Source organism: Lissotriton vulgaris, chromosome 5 (genome assembly GCF_964263255.1).
Source record: "Lissotriton vulgaris chromosome 5, aLisVul1.2, whole genome shotgun sequence".
In the NCBI taxonomy this organism is placed as follows: domain Eukaryota; kingdom Metazoa; phylum Chordata; class Amphibia; order Caudata; family Salamandridae; genus Lissotriton; species Lissotriton vulgaris.
The window spans coordinates 1,010,834,987-1,010,860,021 of record NC_141693.1 but is presented as its reverse complement, the minus strand read 5'-3'; the positions used below and the strand labels follow the sequence as shown (position 1 = coordinate 1,010,860,021).

At 43.4% G+C, this 25,035-nt stretch overlaps 1 protein-coding gene across 2 annotated transcripts in view; it reads left to right on the top strand.

Moving 5' to 3' along the window:
* The window catches only part of ZDHHC16 (zDHHC palmitoyltransferase 16), a 231,428-nt gene extending 208,446 nt beyond the window's left edge, over positions 1 to 22,982 (top strand). For both annotated transcript variants that reach the window (XM_086922628.1, XM_086922626.1), the window contains 2 exons: positions 3,141 to 3,211; positions 17,440 to 22,982. In XM_086922628.1, coding sequence (XP_086778754.1) covers positions 3,141 to 3,211; positions 17,440 to 17,554 — 186 coding nt within the window. In that variant the 3' untranslated portion in view covers positions 17,555 to 22,982. The remainder of the gene's footprint in view (positions 1 to 3,140; positions 3,212 to 17,439) is intronic.
* Positions 22,983 to 25,035: the final 2,053 nt, after the last annotated feature.

The following is a 25,035-nucleotide window of genomic DNA, read 5'->3' as shown; positions in this document are numbered from 1 at the left end:
TTCCAAAGTTAATGTCTACACATAAATGATCTTTAACCAATATGGGGTGAATCAATTTGATAGACTTGTTCATGCGTGGGAGTAGAGCTTTTTATTCAGCGATATTCTAGCTTACAGTAATGTTGCTTTAAAAAGCTTCTTTTTACAGAGCAATATTCACATTCCCAAAGAACAGTCAGGTCGACTGTTCTCCCAAAGATCAAATGTGTGCATTGACTTGAACCTTTTGCTACTAAAGCCTAGCCCTGGTAAAACCACTTGATCTTCACATGGCAGCTTGTCTGGGAATTATAAGACTTGAGGTGTCTGGTGTGTCCATTCCAACACTTAGTCATTTAATATTATCGGTTGACTACACCATTTGTGTTATAGAGAGGACTTTAAATATTCACGTGTCTCCACCAGAAAGTGTGCTTCAAACTAGATGTGTATAAGCTGGTATGAGTTATGGTAAGACACAACAGAGTTGCCATACATAGTTTGTGGAAGAACGTATAGCTTATATTGCAGTAGTCAAATCATGCCATGACTAGAGATTTTGTAGGAGTGAGTGGTATGATCAGAGTATAGGCAGTCGGGTATTGCCACTGTCTTTATTAACGCTGAAAAGAAGGTTTGATAGGGGTGCAGATTACACTATGGAATGCACTCTATAACTGAGAGCAGAGCCTTATCGTTTGCAGTATACATAAGCCCTGACAAAAACAAACTATTTCTATTGCCATCTTCTTAACACAGTACATACATTGGGATTGAAAAGTATTGGACCAGTCCTTCCTCATACCGAGAGCACTTTAACAGCCCCATCACAATATCCAGACGCTCACTCACTTCCACTACTCTGAACTATCTATAAATTGACATGCAGGTCTATATATTAAAATAAATGATACAATGTACACCTCGGTCTTCTTTCTTTGCTTCAGAGCTTTTGAAAATGTTTATTTGCCAGGGAGTAGTGCTCTGTTTTAAGCAGTAAGATCAAGTTCTGCCAATTTTAATCTATGTCGAAATGTTCATGTCATTCACGGTTTGTTCTGAACATTATAATAACTCTTATCTCAACAATAAAGGCTAAAAGTGATTGCTGACCCCATGCACTGCAATATGGAAGAAAGAATATGTTTTACAAATAATACAGCTATGAAAGTGAGAAACTAAAATAAAAATTGGTGCCAGTTACTTAGTGTGACATACTTTTCATAGACTTGAATTCACTTTCACTGACTTACCAGGATAGAAGGGGAGTCTAATAGGGCATGCTTTGGCAGAAGTAACCCTGAACGTACGATGGACGATGCATTATTTCACTTTCCTATGGGTTTAGCTGGGAGATATACATTGCATATTTAGATAACTTCCATAAGTATTCATGCTTTTTGTATGTGTATTTTATTTAGAGAAAACTCTTTGACAAATGTTAAAGTGCGTTCGTCACTTTTTAAGAATGCATTGAAGGGTGAAAGATTTTTGAAAATGATCATACATCATTTTTGGCAGTAGACTAAAGTAAAAGGTTATGCATTAGCGTCACCTTTCGATGTTATTGTGTTTCGATTTAGATACGCGTACATAGGTTTCCCGAATCATGCCCTTTTATAGGCACAACTCACATTGCCCTTATTTAGGCATAGCATCCCAGTCCTTATTTAGGCATCAGCCATGCTATCACATACAGGCATGGTCACCTATATCCGTCCATCCCACGTCACAACGAGTTCTGAGAAACCAGACCCGTAAGCCATTGGGACTTTCCCTGCTTGGATTATTGATTTCTCCAAAAACTCATTTATTATGCATGAACAACTATTCTTTAGGAGTTCGTTCATGATTTCTTCCTCTGCCTGACTTTACGTCCATGCTAGCATTCCTAGGCACCTTCCAGGTATAAATATACCTTTACTTACCACGGCTCGGCTATACTATAGAAAACAGCAACTACTTCTTACCTCGTACTACACTTAGGTTATTTACACTGGGATAGAACTATTTAGAAGACGAGTATTCACATTTCAGCCTGTGTTATTTATGTATGTTTATTTGAATAAATGTCATAGCTAAAATACCATGCAATTGCAGTATTATTTCTTCTTACTGCTCACGCTGTACGTATTATATTTCGCATATTGTCTTGCGATTGTAACAGCTCATATCTCTTGCACGGGAAATAAGACTGTTCAGTAAATCCTTTTATTGAAACGCCTGTCTATCTATTTCTGTGTAACTCTGAAGAAACTAAGCATGCACGATTGACTGAGTGAAACTGTTATCTGTTGTTTCCACGATTCTGAGAACTGTTCCGATTCTAAGGGAAACAAAGTTGTCATGATTATTAGGGGTGGGCGGAAGTCGAGGAAGGGATTATCGCAGAGAGGCACGGAGATTGAACAAATCTCCGTGCCTCTCCGCGATATTTTCGTTTCGCGTGCCCGCCCGCCTCCCGCTTCCCGCCGCCTCCCACCCGCCTTAATAAATTAATTTACAGGCTACAAATAAAGTTAAATAAAACTTACCTTATTGACCTGCAAACGTCCCCATCACGGCTTCTTCTTTAAAACTGCGCATGCGCGGGAGCCTGCGCATGCGCATTCCTGGCGAGGAATGCGCATGCGCAGGCTCCAGCGCATGCGCAGTTTCAAAGAAGAAGCCGCGATGGGGAAGTTTGCAGGTCAATAAGGTAAGTTTTATTTAACTTGATTTGTAGCCTGTAAATCTAATTTAATAAGGCGGGAGGCGGGCTGGAGGCCAACTTCCGTTCCGCCCGAGAATGTGCGGAAATTTTCCCCGTTTTTCCGCCTTCTTTGCGGAAGGCGCAAAGTATCGCACATTCCGTGGGCGGAACGGAAATGTCCGCCCACCTTTAATGATTATGCGGTTGTCAGAAACTACTCCCTTCTTTATTCGAGAAGTTTCTAGTGACCTCTGAGTTAGCTGGCACACAAAGTAATTAAGTTTAATATACTTGATAGAGGCATACTGACCTCAGTCCTAAGCAAAAACTATAGTGTATATTATTCCAATGCGCAGAGCCTATAAGGGAAATGGGAACTACGCTACAATGTGTTAGGGGGCTTTCACAGATGATCAAAAATGATTTGAGGTGGAAGAAGGCTAATACTGTGCTCTGTCTCTGGCTGCAGGTGTTCCAGAATCCATACAGCTATGGCTGCATCAATAACTGGAGGGTTTTCTTAGGAGTAGAGACAGAAAGGTATGTGGCTCCTGATACTTGTTTGAACATGTAATGTGCCATAACTTGAAGCCAGCATCAGCTTTCAACATTGCATGCTCCTATTTAATCACTTGTGTGCTCATATTTAAACACTTATGGACAAAAGCTGCTTGGATTGCAGAGCTTCATTGCTTTCCCTCATTTTCATTGTTCAAATTACAGCGCTATTGTTTGACCTAAAGTTAGAGCGGTGTCCAATCACGTCTCATTAAAAACCTTCATGGATCTGTCCAACAGAGGATATTTGGACAGGCATGGATCTTTATTGTAATACTACTTAAAGGATCCCCATGTTGTTTAGCAAGTAGGGCCTTCATATCGCTAGTTTCTATTAATCTGTTTTGGATGATGAATAAGAAGCAGTGGGAGATTAACCTATTTGCTCAGAATTTCATAAAACGGTGCAGTGGCTCTGTCCAGGATCTCATCAGTCCACTATCAAATGCTTGGTCTGTAGACCACTTCTTCCACCCACTGGTCCTCCCACTACATGTCCCTGTACCACTGTAGAACAAGTTACTTACATTTGGTAGCGCTCTTTCTGATGGAGACTTCTAGCTGTAGATTCTTCATCTTTTCAATATTCCCCAGTTGTCAAACTGGACTCTAAATCTTTTTAGCATTACCGCTGCCTGCTAGTAGATGGCCCCATATGGCTCTGCACCTATGCCATTGCACCCTGGAAATAAAGTGAGGAACCTAAATAGGTTCCACTCTTAGGCCCTGACTTCAGTTCCTTTCTTTACGCACCACCAGATGCGGATCCGCAACGCTCTCTTCTTTCAGAGATACCTCAATATTTTTGGTCCACAATTCTCAGAGTGCAAGCAATGTCACCTCCAAAAACTACAGGTTTTAAGCCCCGTAGAGACTGTCACAAACATATTTCTGTGACAGATCCCCGTAAGGAGTGTTTGTCATTGGATCATGTCATGACTCTAAGGCCTGCAGTGACTGCACGTCGATGAACCCAAAGGCGCTCCTGGACCACAGTGCAAAGCTTCACATTCCCAAGCACAAGAAGTCTTTGTGACGAAACGGTCTAAGTCAGGGTGCAGGTCAAGGTTTATTCTTGGCCCCATTCTCACACCAGGAGGTCGGTCTTTGTTGCAATCTAAATCTATGAGTAAGTTGAAGAAGAAACATTAAAAAAAAAATCATAGCAGGACTCTGCCCCAACTCACATTTTTTTGAGTAGGCACAGGGGTGGTTCGATATCGCTACACCAGATACGCCCGGATGCCCTATTGGGTAATTTAACTACACTTTATAAATCCTGATTGATTGAGACCCACTCAACTTCGAAGCTGATCCTGCAGCTAGCTCCAGCATAGCCTGAGTCTCCAGGGCCACCTGCCTCTCCACAACAGATCGGCCCTGCCATGCTCTGGCTTTTTGGACCCTTGCTGACTTCCTCTGATGTTTTTTCAAGCCCCAGGGTGCCAAAAGTCCTGCCATCTGGAGTACCCTTGGCGCCAGTTGGACCTCAGAGCATGTCACAATACCTCCAATCCTGACCCCACCTTCAGAGCCACGGTCTACGCCGGGCTTTGGAACTTTGTCACTGGTACCGAATCCTTCGATGCTGGACGAGGAGATGCCCATAGTACTTTCCAACTCCAAGTCGGTGCCGGGCCAACCTCAGCCGAAGCTGTGCCCTCCAACTGTTGAGTAGCTTTCCCTACTTGATCTGCTGCCTCCACAAGAGAGAACACATACCGTACACTTCCTCTTTAGCACGGACTCGGACAGTAATTACGATGCTGAGATGAGTTTGCTCAGCCCTATCAAGATGACACTTAGTATGATGACTTGCAGGCTAGTTGTCATGATACCTCCACTTAAATGGGCTTTCTCTCACCCCAGGTCCAGCCATGAGGAATCAGTATCCTGCACCATAGTAATGAATAGGGTGGCCAAAGTCTTTGATCTCCAGCTCCCCACCTTGGAAGTCAAGGCTAATATGTTGAAGGAAGTACTTCAGCCATGACAGATATCATTTGAACCCCTCAAATTATAAATGAGGCACTAACTGATACCTTGTTGGGGGCTTGGGCCAAACCTTGACCCTTGACCACTACCCCCACTGCAGCCTCACCTGCAAAGCCCCTTTAGCGTGCCCTTAGGGGAGCACGGCCAGCGGTGGGAGGCAGGATCCAAAGATTCTGCCTGGGTTGCAAGCCATAACATCAGACAGGTGGTTCCTGCACATCATTCGTAGGTGAAATGCCTTACCCTCCCTTGCTTCTGCGCCACACCTTTCACTGTCACCCCAGCAACTGACAGAGGACGACTTCTCCATTTTAAGGCAGGAAGTGCAAGCCTTTTTGGCCAGAGGGGCTGTTGAGAAGGTGCCAGTTCCAGAAGTAGGTAGTGGTTGTTATTTTCACTACTTTCTGGTGCCCAAGAAGGACGGAGGCCTACATCCTATTTTAGATCTGCCCCCTCAACACTTTTCTCCAGTAGACGAAATTCAAAATGCTTATTGTGGTCCAGGTTTTGTCTGCTCTCTGCATTGGATGGTGGTGTTTGACCTGCAGCACCTCTATTTACACATACCTGTGCTGCTGGGCCATCATCACTAACTGCGGTTCGTGGTGGGACAAGAGCATTTTAAACGAGGTGTGCTCCCCTTTGGTTTCACCAATGCCCTTTTGCTGTGATGTCAGCACAACTTCAGAGGTCAGAGGTACCAGTGTTCCCCTACCTCGATGACTGCTGTTGAAGGAAGGCTCATCCCAGGCAATCATCAACCACCTCAGACAATGACAAACCTCTTGTCATCTTTGTGGTTCACTATCAACATGACAAATTCATCTTTGATTTCTTCTCAGAGCAAATCTGGGCACCGTTCAGGAAAGAGAGTTCAGGACATTCAGGCTATGATCCTCATCTTTCAGCCTCGGTCCTGGATTTCAGTGAAGTTAATTCTGAGATTGCTGGGCTTAATTGCCTCCGGCCTCCTGCATCCTGCTGATCGAGCACACCAGGGACCGTTTTGTGCAAACGGCGCATTTTCATTGCTTGGGCCGGGCGCACAATTTAAAAGGCGCGCCCGGCGCAAACAATGAAAAATCGCTGCATTATGGTGAATATGCTGACCCCAGGGCAACCACAAACATGTGCTGCCCTCGTAGCAGGGCATTCCTGTGAAAAACAGGGCGGCTGCTTTGAAGCCGCTGTGTTTTTACAGTGCAGTCGGCAACCCGCTTGCACATTGAAGGGGAATAGAGATCCCTTTGCAAGCGGGCGCAGTGAGTTACTGTACCCACCTGCAAGGGGATGTCTGGGGGGTCTATGGGTCCCCTTTACCCCCAGAGGCCTGTAATCAGGTGGCGCACCGACAGTGCGCCATCTTTTAGGTGACTCAGTGTCAGTGCGCCTCCTGAGGGCTTCTTTGCCTCTGCACCCTTTTCTATAATACGGCACATGCACAAAGGCAAAGAGATTCCCTTTATTACATGGGGCCACACCCCCATGCAAATGTGGGAATGCCCTCTGAAGATGGCACTGGTGCTTTATGTGCACCAGCGCTATCGGTATTACAGAAGGGAATGCACAAGCATCTGCAGCCCCTTTTGTAATACCAAAGTGACCTGGAGGCGCGCAAAGCGGGCGCAAATGCCCATTGCGCCCCCCAGGGGCACTTCTATATTATAGCCCTTGGTGGCATATGCGGGCTGTAACATAGTATCTAAACTCTCAGTGAGCCCAACATCAAGAGGACTTCTCTGACTACTTTCAGACTTGTGAGAAGACTGGACAAGATCTGCAGTGGTGGTTTCTGGACTGCAATTGGGTCTGCGGTAGATCTCTGTCCCTTTCCCACCAAGAGCTGATAGAGGGGACACATGCATCGATTTTGGGTTGCCTCTTTCCAAAACACTGGGGCAACCCTAGTACAAGAGCCAGGGGTTATAAAGATAATTGTCCAAACAGTGGCTCTTGAGCAATACTCATACACACATTAAAATAGATACCCATAAATGTCCATCATGCATACAAAAAGAATTAAAGGAATAAAGTAACAGATAATGAGAGGCCAGAGAAAACCATAATATCAGAAGAAGCCATGTACAATGTATAAAGAGATTTAATCATACCCAAAAATCATTAAAACAATTACACTCCTACACAATATATGAAACCAAACATGTGAAAAAATCATAAAACACACAATGGCAGAGGAAAAGACTTATACGACAATCAACACAAATTATAATCAAAGTATTGATGTCCTCAATGATTTAGGCCATGTTGGAGGCGTCGACGGCGTTTCAACCCCAGATGGTTTTCGGGGTCATCATCAGGACTAAAAGCTTCAGGAGTGGGAAGCGACCACTTTGCACAAATTTCTTTAAAAAGCTGTTCAGCCTGAAACTCCTCTTTAGTCTTTGTCTTCAACGTGAGCAAAAAAGTTTGTTGATTTAATTAGAAATTAACAAGAGGAACCAAGAACTGTAACTGCAAGAAACGAGTGTCAAGTCATCAATAAAGGGCATGAAAAAAATCAGCAAGGCGGAGTTTGAATGTAGGAGGAGCTTAATGTGACATCTGAGCCTTCCCTAGAGAATTTATTGTCGAGAACTCGGCGTGTGGTCTCCATTCGACATCGACCGTCCCAAACTACTGTGATGTGAGAAGACAGCACAGGATCTGTAGTGGTGGTTTCTGGACCGCAATTAGGTCTGCGGTAGATCTCTGTCCCTTTCGCACCCAGAGCTGATAGAGGTGACACATGCATCGCTTCGGGGTTGCAGCAGCCATTTTGGTGAGGGGGAGATCAGAGACTTCTTGTCTCCGTCAGAGTCCCCACTCCAGATCTGCCTTCTGGAGCGGAGGATCATCCGCTTGGCATTAAAAGTCTCCTTTCCATCCATTAAGGAAAGCCTGCTTCAGGTACTCATGGACACCACCACTGCAATATGGTATTGCAACAAACAGCGTGGGGTGGGGTCGTAGAAGTGACTGGACCACAAAGGGGTGATGAAGCACCTGGCAGGCTCTTTGAATGCTAGGGTGGTAGATTAACTCAGTCGACACCACCTAGAGGATCACAAGTGGCAATTGCATCCAGAGCTGATGCAAGATCTCTTTTATGAAGAACCTTTGCGCGTTCTGTTCACCACAAGCAATGTCAGCACTTCAGGATGTTGCAACTTACAAGGCGTCTCTTGCTTCTGCCTTGAGTGGAATTTGGGACTCCTGTATGCTTTTCTGCTAATACTACACCTGCACGAGTTCTCAAGAAGATCAGGACAGACCAGGCCCACGTCATCCAAGTGACTCCAGATTGGGCACAGAGAGTATGGTGTCCAGAACTCTCGGGCTTGAGTATGTTGTCCTCCGACCAGGCTGCCTCTCTGGGCGGACCTGCTGTCGCAGCAGCAGAGCTGGGTTCTGCACCTGTTCTTCACAATCTCTACCTTAATGTTTGGCAATTGAACAGCGACAGCTGAACACATTCAACCTTCCTCCATAGATAGTTGATGGCATAATGGCAGCCAGGAGTCCTACTAAAACTGTACACACCTGCCATTTAAACTCATTTATGGCTTGGTGCACCACTCACCATATACAACTCCATCCAGGCAAAGCTGTCTGAGTTTTTGTTATTTGTGTTGGTCTTAGCCCAGCAAGATTTTCTCTGGGCACAGTTAAAGGGTACCTTTCAGATTTTTTCTGGTTGCTGGATCAGATTTAATTGTTTAATTCCTCAGATGTTATGCATTTAAAAGGGTTACAACATATATGTCCTCGCTTTCTCCTGTTGTAATGCCACAGTGGGACCATAACTTGATCCTTACATTTCTCATGTTCACTCCATTCGAACCTCTTTACAGCTTCTTACCCTAAAGAGTGTTCCTCATCGCCATTACATCGACGTGGCAGTTGAGTGAGCTTTAGGCTCTCTGTGTCAACTTTCCATACACCACCTTGTTTCCAGACAACCTGGTTCTGCAGAGGCAAGCATTCTTGTTACCAAAAGTCATAATGCTGTTCCACGTCTGTCAAAACGTCAACTAGGGCTATAGCTGCTGTCACTATGTTGGCACGTGGAATCCCTATCTAGATATTTGCCAGGCAGCTAATTGGGTGTTCCACCATATGTTTACCAAGCATTATTGTCTGGAAAGTTGGGTCCACCAAGAAGGGCATTTCGGGAGCTCAGTCCTGCAGAACTTTCTGGTTTGAGTCCATTCACAGATTTGCCTCCATCTAGGTCCTGCTTTGGTATCTATGCCAACGGTAAGAAATCTGCAGCTGAAAGTCTCCATCAGAAGAACAAGTAACTTACCTTTGCCAAGGTTCTTTCTTGTAAAGACTATCTAGCCACAGAGTCATCACCGACCCTCCCAACCTCTCCGTTCTGTGATTGGACTCTATCCATTAATAAGAATCCAGGTCTAGAAATCTGCACACTGGTTACACCGATTTGCTTTTGAGGCTCTGCATCTAGGCACATGTACAGTCTCAAAAGTAACTGATGTCAGTGCACAAAAGTGGCGCCTATAAGAGCTCCGCACGTCATTTCCAGAGCAGGTGCAATGCATTTGGGGGGTAAACCACTATTTGGCATAAGGCACAATACTTATGTTATAATCGTGAAACTATGGCTGTTTTTCTTAAAGCAGAAAAAGAAAGCTTTTTATTTATTTATTTTTGGTAAGGTTTTAAAAGTGGTTTTTGTTCATGAAGTAAAATGTGCTTTAATTTTGTGTTAACTCTTATTCTAAAATAAGGCGAAGGAACCACTATCTAGCAGTCAGCGTTTCTCAGCACTGTGAGGCCAGCAGCCCTTATTTACCAACTTACATTATATTAATTTTTAATCCAGCACATCATGAAGTGATTTTTTAATTAAACTTTGTTTTATTGGTATATATTATTAGCCTGTCTCTTTTCTGAGGCACGATTGCATTGTACAATCTAGTCAAATTAGTAATTCATCAAATGTTATCTTCAGTCCTAATTAGTGTGAATGGGGGGTTAAATAAAGGAAGCTATTAATAACTATATGATCAAAGAAAATACATACAGCTTCAGCCCTCGAAACCAGAACTGGGGGTGGTCTGACTTTATTTCAGTATTGTGAATGTAATTGTCTTAAGTCTAAACATCTTCATGCTGATGGATGCTTTTACTGCAGATTCCTTACTTTTAGAATATCCCCATGTTCCAGAGTGGATTTGGTGAATTCTTCAGCATTGCTCTGGCGTGCTGGTAAGTGACACCCCTGTGGCTATATGTGGCTCCCTAACACACTAGAGGTGACAGAAGGAAGCCTTAAAAAAGCGCCAGCCCTAAACGCTGACGTCAGTTTTTTGCATGTTTTCCTTTGGTGCCCTCAGACACGGAGAGTAAAATACATTGTGCAAGGCACTGTGTTGATTCCTAACTTGGGACCTTCATGGATGGTAAAGAGGCACTCCACAGAATTGTTGAGGTGGGAAGAGTAGTAAGGAGTCTGTAGCTAGAGTATCCACCAGATAGAGCATTACCAACTCAAGTAACTTATTCTTCTGATGGGATACTTTTAACTGCAGATTCCCAACCTTTAGAATACATACCATAGCAGTATCTCTCAAAGGTGAAGAGTTTTAGGTGTGGACAAAAAGTCCTGCAGAACTGAACAGGCAAAGTGACCTTCCCACTGGACCCAACTGTCATGGCAGTAGTGTTTTATGAACATATGCACTGACATACAAAACGCAGCCTGGCAAATGGCTACACCAGACTTGTCAAAGTAATTGTGGCAGCCTTGGCTCTGGTGGAATAAGCCCACAGGCCATCAGGGGGCTGCTTCTTGATCAGTATCTAGCAGATTTTGATGCAGCGAACTATCCATGTTCAAAGTGTCCTCTTTTGCACTGCCTTGCCTTTGCACAGAAAATCCCACAAAGAGCAAATCATCCACACAATGCTCCTTTATTCAGTCAATGTAAAAGCTCAGCACCCCCTTAGGGCCCAGGTGATGAAGCCTCTCTTGCTCTTTTGAGTGTTATGGTGGGGCAAAAAGAAAACTGCTGGTAGAGCAATTGGTTGGCCAATATGGAAGAGAGTCATGACCTTTGGTATGAAGAACACCTGGGTCCCCAGTACAGATTTGTCCAGAAAGAATGTCGTGTAGAGCAGTTGTACCAAAAGCGCCTTCAGTTCAATCATGCTGCGTAATTTCAATGAGGTAGACAATTTTAAGTGTCAAAAGTCTTAAGGAACAGCTGTGTGTATTGGAGCGAAGGGCATGCACGTGACAAATGTGAAGACTGGGGGAAACATGAGTCAACCTATTATAAAATGCATTATAAATGGTGACTAAAATAAAGAGGGTTGGCCAGGTAAATAAAGAAAAGTTGCTATGACTGACAATACATTTTTCACAGTGCCCTCCATATGGTCTTGCTGGGCTAATGAAGGAGCAAACAAAGGAATACAAGTCTAGCTTGCAAGGAGTTAGAGTTTCAAATACCACACCTAGCAACAAATTTTTCCCAGCGTAGAACGAGTCCATGGAAGGGCATCTGACCACATGGATGACATCTACCACACTGGCTGGCAAGTCTAACGCATTTAGCTGCCACCACTCAACATCCACCCCTAGAGGTGTAGTTTGTGGAGAACTAGATGCCTTATGGAGGGCAAATGCTCAGAAGATCTGGATAACACACTCTCCTGCCAAGTGACTGGCAATAAGAATGACAAGGCCTGGTCTGCCTTGATCTTTCTCAGAACTCTTAGTAGAAGAGGCAAGGTGGAAATACATAGAGGAGTCTTTCTTCCATCCCAGCCGGAACACATCTGATAACATGTGCCTTGGAGGAAACAACAGCATGCAGAATTGTTGAAACTGCTTGTTCTCGATAATAACAGATCTAGCCACGGTGTACCCCACTGCTTGAAGACCCTCTGTACCACCTGGGGGATGAAGATGCCACTTGTGGTCCACCAGACAACACCTGCTTAGTTCAGCAAATTCTGGCATTCAGAGACCCTGGTAGGTGGTTGACGGGTAGGGAGATGTTCTGCTTGTCTGGCATCCCCAGAGGTGTAACACCTCCTGACATAGAATCCTGGACCCCACTCCGCCCTTCTTGTTGCAATACCATAGAGCGGTCATGGTGCCATAAGGACCTACACCAGCATCCCTTTGATGGACTGCAGAAAGACTTTCAGGACTAGACAGAGTGCCCAATGCACCCAGCGATTGATATGGATCTGGGTGAGAGAGAGAGATTGGCCTGCTGCTAGTCAGACTGGAGTTGTCTGCCACCATAGAAGATCTTGATCTTTTTTTCCTGCAATATCTGGATGAAGTTGGAGCATCCCTGATGCTGAGCCCACTTGGATATTAGGTGCCACTGCAGGACTCGCATATGCCACCTGTCATTTAGAATGAGGAAAATGGCCAGGAGAACGAGAAGGCTCAGTGCCAGTCTTTGCCAAGACCCAGGACCGACCCTGAAACATCAGGTCAGAGAGATATGTGAAAATATGTACCTCCGAAGATGGGCAGTGACAACTGCCATCACATTTGTGAACACCTGAGGGACCGAGGTAAGGCTGAAGGGAAGCATGGCAAATAAACAGTATTCCTGGCCCAGTTTGAACTGCAGGAAAGTATATGGAAATATATGTGCTGCAAGTCCAAGGATGCCATCCAGTCTCCTGTATCTAGAGCATGGGGAGCATTTGAGCCTGATTGAACAGATTCAATCTGTCCTGCCTCAGAAAGGCGTTTAACGGACAGAGGGCCAAAATAGGCCTAAGTCTGCTGTCCTTCACCAGAACATGGAAGTAACACGAGTAGAATCCTCCCCTCTCTCCGAGTCGAGCACCCATTTGATGACCTCTTTGGACAACAAAACATTTTTCTTGCATCAGAATTGCAGAGTAATCCTCGGAAAGTTGCTCCGGTGCGGGAGAAAGATGGGATGGGGAGGAATAGAAGAGCCGGGCATAGCCCCTGTGAACAATCTGTTAGATCCATCTATCAGACGTTGTGAGTCTCCAGTCGGGGAGGAAATGCTGCATTCTACCTGCACCCGGCAAGGCATGTGACTGAGAGGGCAAATTAAAGCAGCTTGGTAGCCCTCCTATCAGGGAAGGATGCATTGGAGGATTGTCCTTGCTGAAAGGAATGGTTTCTGTTAGTGTATGTCCTCAGCTTCCAAAGGACAGGGTTGGTTGCTTTACATACACGTTGGGAGGGATGGCGTTGTCTTTAAGGAAGCTCCCTAGAACAACCTCTGAATTTCCTGTATTGATGAAGAAATTGCGTGGCTGACACCAATAACCCCAAGGATTGTGCTCTGGTGCAACTATCTTTAACTTTTTCTAATGCTGAAACATCTTTTCCTTCAAATCACCTTGAGCCTTTGAAGAGCATGTGCATCAAGAAAACTTGCATGCCTCCCGAAAACCAGCTTGATCGCATTCAAATGTCCCTCCTGAGCTCAACACTGGTGTCAAAAGCTCTGCCAATGCAGTCTGTAGCGTCCAGACTAGCTCCAAGTACATACATGGGTGCATTCTGACCATCCTATATAGTTTGGGCTAGTGATGCCCAGAGGTCTTCCAGGACAGCTTGCAAGATTTTGCTGGCCATGTCTCATCGGGCATGAGTGTACCTCCAAGAAGACACACAGCATTACTAGATTTGAATGCTAGACTGGCAGGAGGGTGTTTTCTTTCTAAAAACATAAATTATTCTCCATTTCCTACGAGGAAGGTGGGTTAGAAACGAATAATGACTAGCCTTACTTGCCGAGGCTTGAGCAATCCGGCTGTACAGTGTCAGCTGCTCAGTTGGGAAGTCCAGGTCATTGAGGGCTTGTCTGTATCGCCTAGCCACAGGTCGACTGACTAGTGGCCATGAGCAAGACTTAGACCATGTAGCCAGAAGGGCATCAGTAAGGATTTCATTAAATGGCAATCACAGCTCAGATGAATCTGGCTGTGGTTGAATGATTATTCCCCCCAGCCTGTATGTAAAGCAACCAACCCAGACCTTTGGAAGCTGAGGACGTACACTATCAGAAACCATTCCTTTCAGCAGGGACAATCCTCCAATGCATCCTTCCCTAATAGGAGGTCTACCAAGCCGCTTTAATTTGTCCTCTAAGTTACATGCCTGGCCGGGTGCAAGTAGAATACATAATTTCGTCCCCGACTGGGGACTCACAACGTCTGAAAGATGGATATAACAGATTGTTCACAGGGACTATCCCCGGCTCTTCTTTTCCTCCCCATCTCACCTTTCTTCCGCACTGGAGCAACTTTCTGAGGATTACTCTACACCTCCATTTTTAGCGCCTTAGCTGCCCCTCGAACCACTGATTCAAATGAAGTGCATTTTTCTGTTGCTTTTCAAGTGGGGAATTTAGCTCCATTTCAGGAAATGCATCTATCCCACTAACATTTTACCTTACATACATTAAATCATTGATGTATGATTATTATTATTATTGCATTTATTGAGCGCACAGCTACCCGGAGGTTTCCCGGCGCTTGCCTTGAGAACCCGTCCTGGCTTTTTCCCTGTGAGATAGCCCCTACAGGGCATCCCCAAGGTGAAAGCCAGGCATCCCGCCGCAGGGGGGCCGTTGTGGAGATTAAGCAAGCTTAATGCCCAGAGTTGCAGAGTGAGAACCCATGATTAGAGCAGGCACCGAAGCGAGAATTATTGAGTCCGTGGACATTTGAGCTCAAGACCCTGCCGCGTCGGGAATTGAACCCTGGTCCCGGGTCTGACCTCAGCCTCCGGGTCTGCCTGCTCTACACCGTGAGCCACACTTCTCCACCGTGAGCCACACTTCTCCACGTATTGAAGGGATAGCAACCTGCCCCCTTCCTCCTCATCAGGAATCAGCCTGGTGCCTGAGGAATGTTATTAAGGTAAGGAATATGCGATAAGTATCTGGTTTTTAACTGTGAAGCTCGTTGTATTCTCCTTGATCATATCATTATTAAATCCTTCCATTATGTAGCAAATACTTTCAAAGTAACTGGGGCCTGAAAAAATATGGTTAAGTGATGAATGTCTGTTTTGACTCGATTGCATGATGCAACAGCGTCTCAGTGAAGAGCACTACCAAGGGATATATACCTATGAAGCAAAGCTTAATTCAAAATAAAATTGTATACCTTCATATTGTACTAGATTAAAAATGAATAGAAAAAAGGGCTGCTGCCCTCTCAATGCTGTAAAATTGTCTATGCTAACTAGCAGTCTCTTCATACTGCTCAATTGTGCCTTATGTGAGAACAGAAGTCAACACAACATTAAAGTACATTTTCCTTTATGAACAAAAGCATCTTGTGTACAACCTTGTAAAACCTTTTGCTTTAAAAAAAAAAAGCAGCCATAGTTTGATAAGTGTAACGCCAGCCTCCAGTATTGTGCCTTATCCAGAAATAGTTTGTTTCACATATTTATTGTACTGCCCAGATGTTCCTTAATGGACCTAGAGGCGTATGCTATGGTAACGCATTGTTCAGGTCTTTCGACTAAACCTTTCTGTCTGCTGTAATTTATTCATAGGTATGTTTGAAATTGGTTTTCGAACTACAGCCTGTGCTTTTCGTTGGGGGGGGGGCGGAAATCTGATATTTAATTTAATGCACGTTTGGAAAGGTGCATTTAATTATTCACAAGTATCTTTCCACCTGCCTTTGAAACTAGAGCTAGTACTTTTCGCCTTCTGCCGCAAACCTAACACCTGAAGATCTAAGCTGACCATCTTTGCAAATGTACATTACACATAGGATAGTTTTGTGTAGATTTGTAAATTCTCCAAAGATTAAAATCTTGTATGCTGTTGTTTTTGGTCATCCATAAAGGTTCCTCTGTTAAACAGCAATTTTGCTAGGAGTATGAGGTTATTGAAGCCTTCCGACTTGTCTCGCTTTACTTCCCCGTGTTTTGACCCATACACCCCCATGTGCTTCCCCAGCTACTGACCAATTTAAAACCAGACATCTAGAGCTCCGAGATCTGTTAACATGGATTTTGTTGGACCCAAGCCCACATGTACCAAGGCTTGTTCTTCAACAGTATCTTAAATCTCAAGTAATATCCAGAAAATGGATTTAATGCAAAGGCAGGTAAGTAAAGATTAACTGTTTCCCGGTAATATACCTTGCTTACATATATCAGAGTGTACTCCCCCCCCCGAAGCTCGTAATATTTTACATTTATTTTCGCTGTCAAGTAAAGGAAAGGTGTCTGGTAATTCAGACTAATAAAACACATCTCTTCACACAGGTGACCTGGACTACGGTGCCAACTTATGCGTTTAACATTTTGTCATTGTCCATATGCCATACACAGAAAACTAGAGTTCATTTTCAGTTCACTCTCCTCTCCCGGGCAAATTCTAGGGAGTTGTGAAATTAAGCAGTCATTTGTGGTGCTAAGAGCAAGGGGATGCCATATTGCCCATAAAAGCAATGAAAACGTTTGCCCAATATCGTGGCTGCAGGAACTTCCCTGCCGAGTGCGCAAAACATTCTTGCACTGGCCTTGGTAAGCTGCATTCTGGTAACAGTAGTTACCCCAGGGAAACGGGTGTCCACATTTGGGAACGTGTTGTACTGAACAGAATGCTTGAGTTGGCCATTCAAATAAATAAATCACAAAAACACATCTTCTGATTATGGGCATGCAGGCAGTCTCTCCTCTTCCGCCACCTTGGATGCAATCACTTTCATTTCTTCAAGGAACACTCTTGGAGGGTATTAAAACGGTAGATTTGGACCGCTGATCCTTTTTGCATAGAAGCCGTAATACAAGAAACCCCAGAGATAAAAACAAAAAGTGCAAGCATTCTAGATATTCAAAGCTTTTCCACCCATTGATATTTTGCTTGTCCTGAGGCAAATCACTGCAGACTCATTAAGCGTAAGCTCCGTGATAGGAATTGTCAGCGGGCGGGTGGATCTGATGGAGGAGGTGAGAAATGTGTACGGAGATTTTGAAGCTAGTCATTTCAGTTGTAGGTGTTGAAACAACAGATCACTGAACTAGAGAAGACAGTCAAACAGGTTTAGCATTTTATATTTTTTGTGTAAAGGTGTAGTAGCAATGCTTTTGACGTCTGGTCTATTCTATAGGTGAGGGATTTGACCTACCAAGGTATTTTTTAGCAATATCACTTAATTGGGGCAGCATTTGTATGTGAGTGAATCTGTTGTTTTGTCATTTTTAGGCACTGGCTGACCCGCGTCCTGCTACCGTCTGCTCACTCACCTGATGGAGATGGGCTTGTCTGGAACACACCTTCCTGCATATCGTCCAAGCCAGCATCCATTTTAGCGATCTGATGCCGTCAAGGATTTGAAAGCGGACGAGCTCTGGCTGCTCTCACAACGGCTTTAAACACATTGTCTCTGAAATCCTTTCCCGGCATTTAGCTGGTTTTGGTGCTACTGCAGTGTTGTGAAATAAGCAAGGATGCTTATGTCTCTGAATCCTGTCATTGAAAAATCATGTGTTATTTGTACATCCGTGCGCAGGACCAAGTTATCTGTCGTTATTTCCTTATAAAGGTGAACATTAACCCTTGCGACGGAGTGGCCTGCTACGTGGGGGCTAAGTACTGAAAGAGAAAACCACACAAAACAGTACTCCGAGGGCCTAGAAAATGCACCACAACAACCTACAGCATTTTATGTCTTATAAATATGATCATCATGGGTTGTTACAAGTGCGAATGTGTGAACGAAAAGCACTTTTTCATTGCCAGTCTTTAAAGCATTGTTTTATACTTTCAATAGTTTTATTTCGGGTGAAAGAGTAGTTTGGAAAGGAAAGCCCTTGTAGATTAGTTATACTTTATGTGAATTCCCTGGGAGGGTTAATTAATTTGTACTTTTTTTAAACCAACATATTTATCGCAGAAATCAGATTTGTCAATTGAAATCCAGGTCAACAAGTACGTTACACACATCCACTGAGATGTATTCTTTTTCTAATGAACCTCCTTAATTTAGAAATGGTCTGACAAACGAGGTTTTATTCTGTATCAGAAAAGAGAGCTATTTTGTTTTCATCTGTGAAATGCACTGAAGATGTGCTTTAGCATGGAGTCCGTGTTGTTAGCCTTCTCCCTGCATTCCAAATATGAGACTCGCGAGCCAGCGGGCACCAGTTGAAGGACAGCCCTTTATAAACTGCCACTAGACAACAAGCAGTCTGCTCTCCCTGCCATGTCACCGGTGATATTTTTCATTGCAAATTACTTTCTGAGTATTGAGTTCTCCATTTGCTGTTTTAGCTGCTGTCTGCTAATGATACAGACCATTGGAAGTGACATGGTTTGGAGTCCTCAGGTGTCTCGTCACTTCTGTGCTGATGATGCTAGTGTGCTCTGCTCCGAAGTGGTAGCAGGTGATTTGTGGTTTCTTCTCCTGTGCATCTATTGCCTGTTGCGTGTGTGTTGGGGAACTCCTGGCAGTAGACTTTCGCTACTTCATTACCACCTGATGCTTCCTTCATCACTGTTTTGTCAATTAGGAAAGTCCTAACTGTAGAATTTTTTCTTATTCTTCCTGTCTTCAGCTAGTGTTGTGTATACTTGTATCTTACACAGTGAACGTCAGCCATGAAATTGGAGTAGATGGCCATCAGAAATGGACTGACACCAGTTCAGTTCTGTTGGGAAATACATTAATTGAAAAGTCAAGTGGAGTATGCTACTTTAAAGTTAGATTTGATAGGTGCGCCTACAGATGGTAATATGTCTAGAAACCAAGTATTTACACCTTCCCCCAGTGATTGAAAATGGCAAACGTGCCGACTCTTTTGTGCAGGCAAAAACATTTTGCTGTAGACAGAAATACTCCCTTACCTGCACACTACTGTGTAGGATAATGACGCTGAAGTAGCTGCCATATTTAAGGGTGAGTCGCCATAACCTTTGCTATTGTTGCTGACTCCATCTTGAAGCAACTGCTATGGTGTTACATTCAAAATGGTAAATCGATAAATGATGTGTCTAAAGAGACGTCATCTGCCATTCCACCTTCTAATTCCAATGGACTTGTGTATACCATATATTGGTGAGCAAGAGCCGAGTTCTTGGTTTTGAGTCCTCTCTGTTGTATATTGAGAGCAGTTCACCTCACCGGCACCATAGCTTTGAATAGTTGAGCTCTTCTGGACGCTAAAAGACATTCCATCTGTACTCGTCAGTGAAGAGTGGTGCACTCTTGAGCCTCAGTATTACTTACACGAAGTACCATCCACTGTGTTTCTCTATTTCCAGTCTTTTTTTTTTGTTGTTGCTTCAAACACGCTTTTGCTGACTAGTACTTTGAGTTTTGTAATTGGTAAAGTATAATTGATCATGTAAGAACCTATAGTGGGTGACATTGTATGAGGTGAATGTAACATTGTAAACTAGACATTCCAAATGACGTCAGCATTAGTTGGGAATGTAAAGCTCAGTTCTTCCGTGCCACAGGTGCTTCCTCTAGTGTTGCTATTTCTTAGCTAGACAACATAGTACGGTAAATTATCTTTTCTGTACTGCAGTTCATCATTTTGATTATTTGTGTATTTATTTTATAGTGTGCATTTGGCAAGACCACCACAGGAAAAATAAAGAACTAAGTCATACTGTAGACAGTCACACATAAGGGGAAAGATTGGTGCATGTAGCAGAATGTCACTGGTGAAAGCCTCGGCACGCAGAATCAGTCAGGGATTTGAGAGAATATGATTGGGCAATGTCTGTTTAAGGCAGGTATGGTTGTAGTGGCATAGAAGAAGGTTCTGTAGGTACGGATGTTTAGTGAACACCGGTCTTACACAGCCCTTAATGTCACTAGCATTCATGTACTAAAGGATCAGGACTGTCTGATTGGCAATTGACTGCGATTTGAGCGCCCTCTCCAGCCTCGACTATGAAATCGTGTCCAATGTATTTACTCACTCCCAAACTGGGAAACAGCTGAGACCACTAACAATCAAATGAAGCGAACTCTGTATTCTCAACCAGTGGTTGCTTTCTCTGTATTGTAGTAGAGACCCATTTTTCGTCTAATTTGGGGAATAAGCACTTATTGAATAATATGACCATATACTATTGTGTCACTGTCCACAGTCTGGAGTAGTTGGAGAAATGAAGGTATTCTCTGCCCTAGGGTCTCTCATGCAGACATTGACAATCAAGCTGATCATTTTGGCAAGGGATAGAGTGCAGTTGAAATAAATCCGGAACTTTTCATTTAGTTCCTTGCTGGATAAATATTACCTAATAATTTTATACTGGATAGCTGGGATGGATGCACCATTTATTGTCGCTTTTATAGAGTGACACCACCATCCAACGTGTGTGGATTGAAATGGACTACATAAAGAGGAGGTGCTGCCGGAGTGGTTTAGTCACTCTTCGTAGCTCTTACAATTACTGCTGGCAATGACATCTACTGCTGGCAGTAGGTCTCTTAGTGGCTGTTAGTTGATGTCAGTCTGTAAGCCATAGGGCATGTTCTAAATATCATTGTTGTTTGGGAAAATGCTTTGTGATAGGTTTTGTTTCATGTAAAACAAAACCAAATAGAACACAGCACAACAAATAAGCACACTTATCTACCAGCTGAAAGTCTTCAAATCCCTTCACTGTATTGATACTCAGGTTTGATTTTTTGCCCAGTCCAAAATAAAACGACCAGTGTGAATCTAGGTTGTGAGTTTGACTGACATTCTTTAGTCCTCAAAAACTAAAACCGTAACTTGATTACCAATACTTTGGGGCGACTGCAGTCACAGCCCATGGCATCAAAATGTCAGATAAGTTGAAATAAAAACTCAGTTTGTAAACCATCTACTTTGATTTCCCGATGGAGCTAATTTAGGGTAGGCAGGCACTGTTGATGACACCACTCCTAACATTTCAGTCTCCCATTCCCGCCCTTCAGGTACTTTTAGCCTTGTAAGCACAGGTTAGAATTATGTGAAGGCAGTTTCAAAGTGTTTTTGGCAGATCATGCATGTTTCATTTGCTCTTCAGTCTTGGTTGCAGTCTCTTCTTTGTGTTTCAGTTCTCTTTATTGATTTTCTGGAAGGATTTTGCTTCTCTCGGTGTGCATACTTTGGTTGGTGTGATGCTGTAGGATTACTTGCAACCCTATGGGGCTGGAACCCAGCAAAAGGGTAGTCAGGATAGGTGGCATCTAGACATACAACTACATCGACTGAAGGAGGCACTGGATCCAAGCATTTTGGTGCAGTTGCTCTAACCAGGGCTGTTACATCTTATAGTCGATCAAAGAGACATTTAAAGAGACTCCTCTCTGCTTAAATTCCTTTTGTAGACAGTTTGGTTGGAACGATTTCGGGTTATCAGTCTGCATGTAAAAACAACTTGACCTCCTTTCAATACTGTGTGTGTAACCAGGCATGCACTTCCTGGTTGGATATAGAGCCTGGACTTCATGCCGCATTTTCTTTAGTCTCAAAGCATGGAACCGCACACGCCTTGTGCCATGCAGATTTGTACGAACATTTTCAGAAGACCCTGTACTTCCAATTTTAGACACTTCTTAACCCCTATTAGAAATGCCAGCCTCACTCGTAGCCTGTTACAGCATGGTACATCTAAGTGCAGGGGAGGGATTTTTTTTCCTTTGGTGACAATTGGGTAATCGTCCCTATTTATTGCCATTTGGCTGCCAACCATCCATCACAGGGTGCATTTTAATTCAAAACCCTACCGTTCGATTGTGTACCTTAGCACACTGAGTATTAGGTTTTGGTAAGTAGCTGGTATAGCAAAGCACACAGAAACATTGTGAAAGCATTCAAGTACTGATTTCATAAATTGCCCTTTGAGGTAGCAGGGTCAGCAACGAACTGGTTTGATAATTACTGCATACCACAAAATCTAACTCTGCTTAATCGGAATAGAACGGGTATGATAAATACCCAATTACGAGTTTTTGGGGGAATACCATGCAGGTCTTGGTGTTTACCGCAACAAAATCTGCATGTTCCAGTTAATACTGGCCATTCCCCCCATAAATACTGGCATCTTAAACCTGTTGATATTTATCATAAAACTGATAATTGCGATGTGTGAGGTACCAGGAGGTACTGTATAAATTGCAGTCAAAGAGTTTGCTCAAAATGAGGGCCTAATTGTCTTCCATAGAGTATTCAGGATGGTGCCTGGATTCGGCTCTGCCACCCTAGACCGAATGTTCGCATCACTTTACGATTTCAGTCTCCCCACTGCCATCGCCTCTTCTAAGTTTCTGAATGTTTCTACCAATGTGATTGGTCACAGTGTGACCAACAGGAATGCATAGATGGTACCACTGCCTTTAGAAACATGGGTCCCAGAGAGGGACTGAGGATTTTTGTTCTCTCTTGGTGGATGATCCACACAAAGTGTGAATCAGGAGAATTGCATCATGGCATCACTTTGGTTTCGTAAAATGTAACAAAATAAAGACTGTCCCCAATGAACAAGTGACATTCACAGGTGTTTGTTTTACAATGATTGCTATAGAACCGTTAGTACTATGTCCTCGTTCACAGCCAAGACCTGTCCTGCAAACTAGTTGCGTAATACGCCATGTACTTTACTAATGACATTTGTTGGTTATATTTTTTGTTGTACCCAAATTTAAGATGGTAAATTAAGTTATAAAAGCTGTAAAACAAAATCTCATTCTCCGGCGTACTGAACAGCACATTTCTTTTTTTAAAGTGTTTGGTAGTTTTAAAATAAATGTTTTCTACCAATGTGAGTGCTGCCATGTACCTTTGTTACTCTATAAATGTTTTCACCAATAGCTTTCCATATGAAGTAGATATGTGAATTACTTTTAATCATTGACCCCACCCCCCATTGTGCGTTACTCCCATAATGCTGCAAGTGCACAAATAATTTCAAGAAAAGGTCTTCAGCAGCATTATGCCATCTGATTCACATGTAGTTATTTGTTGCACAGCTTCTTAGGTGTGAGGGATGCACTCAGTGCCCTATTTTAAGTGGAGTGAAATTTCCCAATGTACGATACTCCACGCACAACTTTAATTAACTTGGTGTGCAGTCACTTATAGGAATGGTATTACTGCACTATTCTGAGTTTGCTCCTGAAGTGTGAGGAATTATCGTGTCAAATTTGTTGCAGTACCAATTTCCGCTTCATGAATCTGCTTAAAGTCCTGAAGGTGTGGAAATACTGGAAACGGAATCACAGCAATTCTCAGAATCCCGAGTAATTCAAGTGTGATACGAGTATTGCCTTTGCCAACGTGTTTTAGTCCTGTTGTACACCTGGGTGGCTGCTTTTCAGCTTAGCTAAAAGTTTGTGGAGAAGCGTGGAGTGTTGGTGTAAAGTGTTGTGGAGTGGTGTAGATTGGCGGGGTATTAAGTGGCCTATAGTGGAGTAAGGTGGTATCAAGTGGAGTATGGATTGTGTGGAAATGGCTTTGACAAGTGTATTGTTTTGATAGTATTAAAATATTTGTTTCTGCCATGCTTCAGAATTACAAAAAATGTACTTCATTTGTGCTTTCCTGATTCCAATGTATTCTGAAGTATTTGCAGTTAATTTACAAACATTTACATTGTGTTGTGTGCTAGAAAAAAAAGAATAACAGCCTTTATTCTCACATGGGTACTCAGCAGGATTGTGTCGTAAATCTAATCACTTTGAAGTTAGAGAAAGAAATGCAAATACCAAACTCTTTGCAAGACAAAGCCTGACATCTGATTGGTCTTTGAATGCACACCAAACGTGACAAGATTAGACCAAAATATAAAGGCCTGTTTTACTGAAAGTGAGCATTGGTGGAAGAATACAAGGAGCAATGGTAAACGGGCGATGCTCCACAGGATGGACAAAGACTGGCTGAACAGCCAAAAAGAAATAAAGCCCGCAAATCAAAAGTAAGTAAATGTGAGTTACAAACCACAAAGCCAATGGTAAGCAATGAGCGCAATGGTTTCCCAGGGAAGCTTTCCGAATGTCCCCAAGATGTCATTGGCAAACCAGACAACTGTGCTGTTTGGTAGGCTTTGACCTAAAAATGATCAGAGACTAAGTAAGGCGACAAGAACCAGAGCTGTTTATTCATGAGCGAAACCAGAGGTTGGCATTGCTGGTAATGCCTGTTAATGGCTACAACAGAATATACTGCATTCCAATGATTCAACCAAAGACATGGGGGGGGGGGGGGGGGGAAGGAGGTGAGGAAGGAATACAGGGAAGAATTGAGTGAACGGGCAGAGGCAAAAACATGGAAACGGCATACAAAGCGTTCATGGATGCAATACAATGTATGCATGGCAATAAATAGTTGATTTAACATCCAGTTAGTAGCCTTATCATAAATTGCAAGAAATATGGAATGAGGAGGATTCTTTCATTTTTCAGGTGTATAGTGAAAGTAACTCAAGAGTTCCACCCAGACCCCCTTTTTAGATGAGCATCAGGCCAGTAGTAGCACTGTTAATCTCACGAAGAAACAGACGCAGGCAGCGGCCACGGCATAGGTTTACTTAGTAGGTAGCACCAACTTTCTACGGTAGACTGAGTGCCATATGATATTAAATTTCTTATGATGCAGTACAGATTATGGTAGCTTGGGTTTCTAGTTTCAGATTTGTTTGGCACGTGGATCGTCCAGTTTACTCTAGGCTTTATTGTAGCACATTTAACTGTAGATATATACTTGTCATATTTACTAACATTTTGTGTCATGGTTGTGCCACTTTTGTGGCACAGCCACAACGCAAGATGCTAGGAGATAAGGGCAATTTGTGCCACAGTGCATGGCTTTGTAAAGA